At 36.4% G+C, this 11,597-nt stretch overlaps 1 protein-coding gene across 1 annotated transcript; it reads right to left on the bottom strand.

Annotated features, from left to right (window-relative positions):
- Positions 1 to 4,542: 4,542 nt before the first annotated feature.
- Positions 4,543 to 5,490, bottom strand: LOC125124453 (olfactory receptor 5W2-like). Its single transcript, XM_047774563.1, has one exon. It carries the CDS (start codon positions 5,476 to 5,478, stop codon positions 4,543 to 4,545), a length of 936 nt encoding a protein of 311 aa, XP_047630519.1. The 5' UTR covers positions 5,479 to 5,490.
- Between the last annotated feature and the right edge of the window lie 6,107 nt (positions 5,491 to 11,597).

Here is an 11,597-nt window from a genome sequence, read left to right as displayed (position 1 = left end):
TCAGGACCTAAATTTAGCTTCATAAACATGATTGCCCTTGCAGACTATTTAGTGTTGCTTCTCTCCACTATGAGACGATGAGCTGGAATGGCTGCACTATTATTAAAAATTGGATTGCCGTGTTCCTAAATGGATTCAGATTTAATTGAAGTTGGTTTTCATATATCATGGAAGAAAATGACTTACCTGAAATTTATGTAAGAAAAAAACAACGTCTCTATGACCCCCCCTGCTGCCACTGTGCCTCTCTCTGTAATACTATGTAGGCAACTGTCTACTTAAAACCATCTGCCTTTAGAAAATAGTTGGGTGGCCCTGAGGCATTGGTTATTATGATGAATGATTAAAATCCCCTGGTTTTTCCAAATCCTCACCAATACTTAATGTTTCTCTGTCATTTTAATTTTAACCATTATGTAGAATGCATTTTCCCTTATTGCTAATAAATCTGGATATCCACTTTTATGAAGTGTCTCTTAAAGTCAAAATACAGACCGTGGAGTTCCCATCGTGGCACAGTGGTTAACGAGTCCAACTAGGAACCATGAGGTTGCAGGTTCGATCCCTGGCCTTGCTCAGTGGGTTAAGGAACCAGCATTGCCGTGAGCTGTGGTGTGGGTTGCAAAAGCGGCTTGGATCCTGTGTTGCTGTGGCTCTGGTGTGGACCGGCGGCTACAGCTCCAATTAGACCCCTAGCCTGGGAACCTCCATATGCCATGGGTGAGGCCCTAAAAAGGCAAAAAAAAAAAAAATACAGAATGCATGCCAGTTAAATGCATCTGGCTTAATGGTATTGAGGCTCATGCAATCTGTACTGTTTCTCCATCTGTCATCATTGTGGGACTTCAAGGCCCCTTCAAGGAGATAGAACTCAAAGCTTCTGGCCAAGTAAAGAATAAGTAAATCAGCAGGTATATTGTAAGACATTCCTCTCCCTAAGCTATAAAAACAAACTTGACCATGGCCTCAGAGTTGGCTCTCCCTGATTATCAGGGAGTCATCCCACTGTGCTAGCAGGGTCTCTTATGTCAACAAACTCTTTTTTCTTTTCACCCCACTATGAATCTGGAAAATTCTTTTTCCAACCCATGTACACAGACCAAGACAATCACTAGCATCTCCATTTCAGGTCAAATAGGCCTTGGGGTACAATGTAGTGCTTTGGTATGAATATGCCCCACCCATTTTTTTAATATCCCCAGAATTAAAAGTAAGTTTGTTCATTATTCATTGATGGAATAAAATCCAACAGAATGTGGTAGCTGGAATCGACAATAAATATTATTCAGTTGAAACATTTTGTAGTGGAGAAAAATGTTCCCTTTGTTCTCTTTTAGGGTCTTGGCTAGTTTAATAAATAAATTCATATAAGACACATTAACAGAAGAGAAGAAAATTTAATGCCTTTTGTCTGGACTTCTGTAAAGACATTAAACGTTTCCTGACAGTCAAGCAATTGAGATTTATGTGCCATCCTGAGCCAAGAAGGACATTGGGATCTGGGACTTCAAAGGGAAAGAAAACAACATATAAAGAATATAAAAAAACAAATATTTGGTAAACAAATGTTGGCCATGCCATGGAGATAAGTATATATATATATATTTTTTTCTTTTTAAGGTCTCATCTGTGACATATGGAAGTTCCCAGCCTAGGGGCCAAACCAGAGCTGCAGCAGAGGCATGTGCCATAGCCACAGCTACAGGAACAACAGATCCAAGCCACACCAGCAAACTACACCACAGCTTGTGGCAATGCCAGATCTATAACCCCCTGAGCAAGGACAGAGATCAAACTTTCATCCTAATGGGGGCTACATGAGGTTCTTAACCCTCTGAGCCATGATGGGAACTCCAAAATAAGTATTTCTGATTTAAAATTTTTCATGTTGTAGTAACTTTCTTTATGGTAAGACGCTGTGTCTGAATTATTTTAGGCAGTTAAGGAAAAGGAAAAGCTCTTCTCGAATCTATTGGATGTTGACTATTTTCAGCCTGAAATAATTCAAATGCTAAAGTGGTATGTTCTGGGATGTCTGCCCTGAGGCCCATCACCCTTTTCTGATAGAATGAAAACTTCACACCAAGGAAGAAATGTGATGTGTTGAAGGTCACACAATAGTGAGTTATAATGTAAGGTAGATTTATACCAACTTTTGTGGTCATTATTTCTCCAGTTCAGAGTGTGTTTCTGGAGAGAATATCAAGCTAAGTCAAATTTGTTGCCTCTTAAACAAGAGCCACATACTTATAAAAGTCATGAGAAATTGTAGTTTTTTGTTTTAATAAAATATTTTCACCAGCTTTTTGCCATTTTGTAGATAATTGCTTGTATCAACAAATAAATATCCTAATCTCTCATCATCAGATATGCTCATATTTAAGAATGTCAGTGCTTGGGCCGAAACAAGAAAATATGATGATGATATTGAGCTATAATGACTCTTTACACACAGAAATTGATGCTGTCTTACTAAGACAATATCTGCCACCAATTGGTGGTGGATATACTATAAGAAGCATATGAGTTAGAAATATTAAAAAAGTGGGAAATATAGTTAGGATTGAATTAGACAATGTAAGATAAAGTATTTTTTTCTAGATTTCCCTGATTTCTATGGAAAATAAAGACAGAAATCAATTGCATGTCATTGGCCCAATCCCCTAGTTGAATCATGAATTCCGTAACATCTATTAAGTAATTATCCATCCTTTGCTTTTACAACTTTAGACACAGAGATCTAAGAAATTTTACCAATCAGTCCCTTTTATTTTTAGACACCCTTTTATTGAGCTTAAATTCTTCATTAACTTCTCAACATTTCTCTGTTTAGTGTACATGTTAGTTATAGATTTGTTTCTAGGAGCTAAGATTCAGTTATCCCCTATTTTAAATATGTTACAGGTGCCTCGTGGGAGAGCAATGTGCTAGCTAGATGATACTTTTACACTTCTGAGATTGATGCCCATCTTTGCTTGGGCATTTAATTCATCCCCACTCTTGTCTTTGCTGCAATTCAAGAGAGTTCCTTATTCATAGGTAAAATCTCCAAAACAGCATGGGTTCATTGATGAAATGCTATAACAAAAAGAGGCATCGTCCGTATTTTTGTTTGTTAGTTTTTTCCTTCCTCTATACTTCCCTTTCCAGGTCTCAGAATCCCAGAAAGACTTTTACCCAGAAGAACAGAAAAGTATCATTGTCTCACAGAGTTGGGCTTTACTGGCAATATGAAATATTTTCACTCAAAGGTATTTTACGATGGCACCTAGATGACCTTAAATACTGAATGACTTTTATCTTGCTTTATTGTTACAAACATTTAAGATTGCCCCTGATTCTTGTACGGTCCTTTGAATACACGTCTTTGTTCCTGTTTTAGCCCCTTCCAGTGATCTGATCATGTGAAGCTGTCAAATATTTTGCAAACTTCCAGAAAATATCTCCTTGGTAATTATTTTCCAAATAGTTTACTTGTATGTCTTTAGCTTTCCATTATATCTAACATTCACAATCACCTTATGTACTTACATGCAAGATACAAAACATGTATTGAGGGCACATACTAGACCTCAATAATTTTTTTTTCTTTTGCCTTATATGAATAAATATTCCATAAAATTAACCATTTTGGGTCTCTTTCTCTCTTTGTTTACCCATATGTTATGTTGGTGCCTGGATGGAGAGAGAAAATGTACAGTCTTTAAACTTGGGGTGTATAACCCCGCATAGGAGCTTAATGACTTAGAAAACAGAGTCATAGTTTCAAGAATGTTCTGAGGCACAGTGGGGGATGGATGTGTGAACCAAGCTTAGAGAGTGCTAAAGGGAAGGAAAGCCTCCTGGAGGAAGTGACCAAGTTGTGGGTGTGGCACTCTAACCTACCACACTGGTTTTTTTAAATGACATTATCCTAAACATCTCTGGGTTTCTCTAATTACTTATCCATCTGCACAGACTGCTTTCTCTGCTGACTCGCATTGCTCAGTTAATTCCTGCTTATCTTTTACCTACCAGATTAACCATCTCCATTTTCAGGAAGCACTTGTCAACTCCCTTCCTTATATTTGAACGATGAGTTTGGGGCTTATAGTATATGGTCTTTTTTATATGAAGTCATAATTATAGTTTATAGGAAATAATTTTAATAATTATTTGACATTTGTCACTTCCCTTAAAAGACAAGATTAACTAGTATAAAAACTGCTGGATTCACCACGAAATAAAGAGCACGTAGAACTGCAACCGTAAGTTAGAAAACACTTGCTGTCTTTCAGAAAATTTAATGCACATGTGAAGACAGAAGAAACAAAAATTTGGCAAACGAAGAGGCTGAAACTTTTCCACAAATAAGGAGTATCAAATAGAAATTTAAGACATAAAAAGAAGCCTGTGTTATTTAGGAAATCACACATATTGGAATGGATGTTACATAATATCTATTCCAATAATACCTATTGGATCACACCACATTAGGCAAAACAATTTTGATTTTCATAAATTATTGTGTAAGATTGGGAGCAAAACAGATACATGTTATTTTCAAAAGAACCACTTTTTATTTTTAAGTTTCTTCAGAGCCTCTTTCACATCCTTGTTCCTTAAGCTGTAAATCAGAGGGTTTAACATGGGAATCAAAAGGGTGTAGAACAATGAGCTCATCTTGTCTTGATCTAGAGAATACGAAGAGCTTGGCCTGAAATACATGAAGAGCAGAGTCCCCTGGAAAATCACCACGGCAGTGAGGTGGGAAGTACAGGTGGAGAAAGCTTTGAACTTCCCCTCAGCTGAGTGGATCTTCAGGACAGACAGAGCTATATAACCATAAGAGACAAGGACTCCTAAAATGGTACTCAATTCAATGAAGCCAAAAATGGTGAATATCACTAACTCATTGACCTGTGTATCTGAACAAGACAGCAAAAGGAGGGGAGGAACATCACAGAAGAAATGGTTAATCTCATTAGACCCACAGAAGCATAAGCGGAATGCTAGTGTCGTATGTATCAAAGCGTCTGCCACTCCCACCACGTAAACCCCAGCCACGAGCAGGGAGCACAGCCTGCTGGACATGCTGACCGTGTAGAGCAAGGGGTGGCTGATGGCCTTGTACCGATCATAGGCCATCACTGCCAGCAGTAGACACTCAGCATCTGCAAAGGTGCAGAAGACCAAGAATTGCAGAGCACAGCCATAGAAGGGGATTGCCTTGTTCTTGGCCAGTAGGTCCACCAGCATCTTGGGCCCAATTGCTGTGGAATAGCAGAGGTCACAGAAGGCGAGGTGGCTGAGGAAAAAGTACATGGGCGTGTGCAGCCGGGGGTCCATTCGAATTAAAGTGATCATTCCAAGGTTTGCAACAAGAATAATGAGATAAACAACTAGAAACATGGTAAATAGAGTCACTTTGATTACAGGGAGATTGCTAATTCCCAAGAGAAGGAATTCATTCAAGACAGAGCAATTTTCCCCATCCATTCTTTATTCTTCTAAAAGTGCTCCAGAAATAATCAAGAAACGGAGAGATCAACATGTTCCCCCTTTTGGACACAAAACATAATGTGTACGTCAGCTATAATTTTTTCGGTACATTATATTCTCAGAAAATAGCCCGTACCCAAGGCTAAGCTATTTGATTGAAAAAATGTTAGTGTCTAGGACAGAATCTTGAGAAAGTTTGATTCTAAATTTGGATGTTATCCATGAGATATGTGACAAGCGTAAACCTTCACTCCTTTATCTCATCAATCAATCTGAACTGAAATCTCATTGCAGGTCAAATATAATATGAAAGCCACACCTAAATTAAGGACAAAGCTGGAATACTCAGCCTTATGTTTTAAGAATATATATGCAATTAAGCATAAAAGTGATCATACTTCCTGAGTACTTAAGAATCACAATTTGTTTATCACTGTGTATTTAAAAAAGACACAATCAACTTATCTATGATTTAAAAACAATGAATAGATGCTATTATTGTTTCTGATCTACACTTTAATGTACCTACTGAGATATTAGATATGTTTTAGTAATATTTTATCTCACAATATTTTACTGCTTTGCCACATTATTATTACTTACATGCAGGAGTGGTCTGGTGTCTCTTGACCAGCCAAAAAAAATGCTGAAAAGAAGTGAAAACAGAATTCAACTAATGCATTCTCATCCCTTTAGATTTTAACCTGACTTGTTCATTAAAAACAGAGATGATGTTTGACCCATAACCTGGGAAATTCCATATGCCACAGGTGTGGCCGTGAAAAGAAAAAAAAAAGACAGAGATATGAACAAGAGTAATAAACATATTTTATATAAACTTCTGTTTGTGTGTATGGGTGCGTCTGCATGAGCCTGTGTCTCTGTTGATACAGTGCTGCCTCTTGCTATCTGATCACTGGTTTGGTGCAGGAGGTTCAATCATGTGAAAGGCACCCCAAACGTGTTCTCCTTTAAGGAGAAACCTGATTTGGGATGAAAATGCCTTTTCACAAGCTGGATAAAGCAGCCCTTAGCTAGCTAGTACACCCAGGGCAGAATGGCCATCTCACAAACTCCACAAAACAAGAGTTTGGAAGTGTCCTGCTTACAAGGGATGTTCAACTCAGTGGACTGTGAATGATGGACCAATTGTTGTTTTAGACTTTAGTAAATATAGTCTGTGGTTTGTATGGGGTTGAATTTACACAAACATGTATTTGTATTGTGATATATCACCTTTCCCTTATTAAAAACAGGAAAAAAAAATCTTGAATTTGCATATCCCTTTTCACAGTGAGTTTAAAAATTCAATTTTTTCTTAATTTTGTTTAATATATAGTGCATAAAACCATTCATTTGCTAATCAACATGAACCTGCTTTATCCTGCTTTAATAAGAAATGCATTTTTTGCCATTAGACTACAGATTATTAACCCAAGCAAATAAATAAAATGTTCATTTATAAATTTCTAAATATATGATTCTTTATTTTTATAAATGTAAGGTCGTTATTCTTCATTCTTTAAATTTGGCAACTTGGAAACCTACCTGTGATGAACAAATCCTTCTGTGCTTGGCTCTGAGAACTGAGAAATATAGACACATCACATTTTATTTTTACTTAATGACATTTGGGACTTAAGTCTCTAAAGCCTCTGCCTTCAAGAGTCTGTGATATTTAAACATGTGATTAATTAAATATCTATTTAATTAATATATATTTAATTAAATAGTGCTCTATTTTTCCCCATGAATGTTATAACAACGTCAGCAAAAGCCAAACTTTTAATTCTTCACACTTACACCAAATTGATGAACATCGGGAAGTTAAAGTGATTTTTACAGTATGATTCATAGCTATCCTCCAATCAAATCAGACATCTAATGAAGCTCAAATAGACTCTCCACTTTAATTATTTTATGTTATTATCTCTCCTGTTAAAATTGTGAAATTAATACATTTATTAAATAATTACATTATCTAATTATTGTTTATCCATAGTTATTTTATACTGTTTCTTTCATTTCTGAAATAATCTCTTTCATCTTTCTACTTAGAATCATAACAGTTTTTCACTGGGTATGTTAAATATTCTTTTTTATTTTATCATTAAACAGGAGTGATTCCATTTCTCCAGCCACGTAATCAGATTTCGATTATTTATATAATTTCCCATTTGAAAAATCATCTCATTATTCTCCAAATGGATCCTGGGGAAAAAAAGAAATTTCATATTTGGACTCAGTTCTAAACTAATTTGAGTGGTCAGAAGACAATTACTTAGCTTCCTTGATGATCTTACACTAGAGGCCTATCTTTAGTTTATAATGATGATTGTCTCACGAGTATTAAAGAGTTATCCTGTTTCATCTTATAGTTTCCCCTATGTCCAGTGAAGCAAGAACAAGATAGTTTTATAAATAAGAGTTGCTGAAGCGATGTGCATTTAAGTTGCCTTAACCGTCAAATGGGTGATACCACGGTAGCTGTTCAGAGACATTATATTCAAGTAGTAAAATACTTGAATAGCTGAGGAAGGGCTGGAGAAGAGGAATCACCCTGACACCATTGATTTGTATGCAGTATTACGATTTTATGACTTGACCATAGAAGAAAAGTAGTATCAGTAACCATGTCACTGACTTGCCAGGAACAATGTGCACCTATGCGTATATACACATGTATCCTATGTATATTTATGTGAATGTGTGGTTGTACATGCGTGCACACACTGGTTGAAACGAAAGAAGGTGGAGCTGTGTTTGTTTTAGCATGTTGTTTATGTGTGCAACGGTAGCAATATTCCTTCATTTCTGCTTCAGAATCAGGTATAATGTCTAGAGTCATTCCTGTATCCTACATACATGTCGACATTCATGTACACAATACATGTATATGTGTGTATGCATGTGTGTATATATGTATACATACATACATATATATCCATTCATGACCATAACTGTTTTTTGGGCTGCATCCTTGGCGGGTGGCAGTTCCCTGGCCCAGGATTGAACCTGTGCCACAGCAATGACAGTGCAGGATCTTTAACCCACTGAGCCACCATGGAACTCCTCCTTCTTAACAATAATTTAACAGATGTGTTTGCTTTTAAAATTTGTAGACATGCATCAAATGCAATACCACCAGAACCCCTATTTAGAATTCGTGTCCTTATTATTAAAAATTATACTTATCTATTTTTAACTGGAAGCAAATCTATTTGAATAGAAAATAACTAACATGTGTTACTTCTTTTTGAATCTGTATAAAAGAGAGCATACCATTTTTGTTCAGTGGTACTTAGGACTTTTACATCTCTACAGGCTATTCTAATTCAGTGTGTAGCTAAAATAGGTATTTAATTAAGATTTATTCCAAAATATTGCAACCTTGCCTACTAAAGTGGACAATTTTTATTTTAGTGGGAAAAAAAGGAAATTACTTAGGAAATCGAAAATGTAACTAAGAAAACCAATAGAAAAATATTAGTACCTGAGAATGTACTAGTGGTGGTTTTGTTTGGTTTGGTTTTGGTTTGGTTTAGTTTTCTCAGATGCAGCCCTAAGGTTCCGTATAGTCTCCGGAATAATTTAGATTATATCCTATCTCTGTTTTTGGCCCCTGGGTTTTTCAGTATCTGATTCTCAGAAACAAGTTACAGATATAATTGTATGGTTTAATCTTCTGACATTTCGTTTAGTCGGGGTTATTGAGAAAAATGTACAGACCTTTCCACCATTATATTTACTCTTAATTACTTCACGTCCAATCTCATACCTGATTAAAAATAGTTAATGGATTTTCCAACAGACATTATACTCCAGCAATCTCATAATACATGCATTGTTTTAATTTCATAATATACAATGTGAACACACAGATACACACACACAAGCAGACACACTTACACACACTCCTATTAAATGTCCTGTGGCAATTATGGAAGATTTTTATAAAGACAGAAAAATCCAACTCAAATCATACTCCCTTAGAAAGCCATGTTTCCTGGCATATACAATCAGATTTTTAAACAAAATTGAGATCATTATGAACACATTTACACATAAAAGATTATGAAAAGAGGCATATACAATAATGGAAAGAAAACTTTGCATGCATAATTCTTTAATTCATAAACAACTCTGAATTGAGTGAAAGTATGCCTATATAATCCATCATATCCATGAAAATCCTTAGAAATGGACTTGACGAGGAATTCCCATTGTAACTCGGTGGGTTAAGATATAGTCTCTCTGAGGATGCGGGTTTGAACCCTGGCCTGGCTCAGTGGGTTAAGGATCCGGTGTTGCCACCGGCTGTGGTGTAGGTCTCAGGAGCAGCTTGGGTCCAGTATTGCTGTGGCTGTGGTGTGTATCCTTGCAGCTGCAGCTCTGATTGGACCTCTAGCCTGGGAATTGACATATGCCTCAGGTATGGCCATGGAAAGAAAGAAAGAAGAAGAAAGAAAAGAAAAGAAATGGACTTTAAGAACAACAGGAGACCATTTTGAAGTTGTTAGCAAATACTAGGAGTTTTCATATATCATTCATTACTAAAAAATACCATCGATTTTATACATTATCTCATATATTTTAAATGTTTACTAAGAACCTCCTTACAGAGTTGCAGAAATTGACATCACAGATATTAGGTTTTCCTGGCTGCAAAGCACATGCTCTCAATAGGCTCCTGATTACAATGTAGTGAAATAAATCCTTCTTAAGAAATCATTGTGTCTTGGCTAATCTCATGGAATGCTAAAGTGTGTTTACAAACACTGGTTTACAGAATCAGTGCTCCACAGATTTCCAGAATTCTGAGCAATTGAGACGTCATCTAAGTCTCACTTCTAAAACAAAGTAGGGTTCCTACCTTGGTGGCGGATGACATAATAAGAAGGGTCACCAGATGTCAAAGAGGTCTGTTTCATTTGTTACAGCTGAATACTGAACATTATTAACATCTGTGTGAAGAAAAATTGACATGGAGCATGGCTGCATTGTACAATTCCAGGGAGGCAGTAGAAAATAGGAAAATTAATGATTCATGACGTTATGCAACACAGCCGCTCCAGGGGGACACACTCTGTATCGGCCACATTCTAAGTGGTATTTTACAGTATGCTGCTCAAGACACTACACTTAAAAGCACAGATTGCTGTATACTCATTAGATGACTACTGTTGATTTATATTTCAGTATAATATATTTCACTGATTTTAGCCTAACGAGTGTTCTAGCTTTATAGAAAGCAAGGAAGGAAAATGGCAACAAAAGAATCAAACAAAAAAATCCCAAAGAAACAAATGATAAGAAATACTGGGTTCCTACTTACTCCCATGTGAGGTTTTTGATTAAAAAGAAAGTGCATGGCATCCTCAGGAACATAAACTAGTACATGACTGAGTCATCTTAATTCTTTATCCCCTTCTACTTTTGCATTTGCTGGCTTAGTGGCAATTAAATTAACTGCATAAAGTCGCAGAAAATTCAGCCAATGAGTATGAGCCAGCAAATGCAAAAGTAGAGGGGGATAAAGAATTAAGATGACTCAGTCATGTACTAGTTTATGTTCCTGAGGATGCCATGCACTTTCTTTTTAATCAAAACCTCACATGGGAGTAAGTAGGGACCCAGTATTTCTTATCATTTGTTTCTTTGGGATTTTTTTGTTTGATTCTTTTGTTGCCATTTTCCTTCCTTGCTTTCTATAAAGCTAGAACACTCGTTAGGCTAAAATCAGTGAAATTAGTACAAATTTAATTTGGGGAAAAGTGATCTAAGTGACAACTGTTGATGTCTTTTTCTATTCTCCTCATTCTTGGCATACTGATCCCAATCCTAAGACATAAAAATGGTCTCTTGTAAGAGATATTATTGCAGCAAAGTTTGTATCATATGAAGTATTGCTAATAATAGTCTACCAGTTAAACTCAATAAACTAATGCACTCACATTACTCAAATTGTTTATTACCATTGTTTAGTTCTCGAGTACATACTAGGAGAATGTGGAGTTCTTCTTCTTGTCTTCCAACTTACCCAAGTTTATTTTCCCCAGGCGTCTCCCTCTCTTTAGGGGATGCAATATTACCTTGGGTTACCTCCCTTGGGTTGG

This window comes from Phacochoerus africanus, chromosome 4 (genome assembly GCF_016906955.1).
Source record: "Phacochoerus africanus isolate WHEZ1 chromosome 4, ROS_Pafr_v1, whole genome shotgun sequence".
Taxonomy (NCBI): Eukaryota; Metazoa; Chordata; class Mammalia; order Artiodactyla; family Suidae; genus Phacochoerus; species Phacochoerus africanus.
This window is presented reverse-complemented; position numbering and strand designations above follow the sequence as displayed.

Coding starts and splice junctions, on each gene's coding strand:
- LOC125124453 (XM_047774563.1), bottom strand. CDS start 5,478: ATGGATGGGGAAAATTGCTCTGTCTTGAATGAATTCCTTCTCTTGGGA.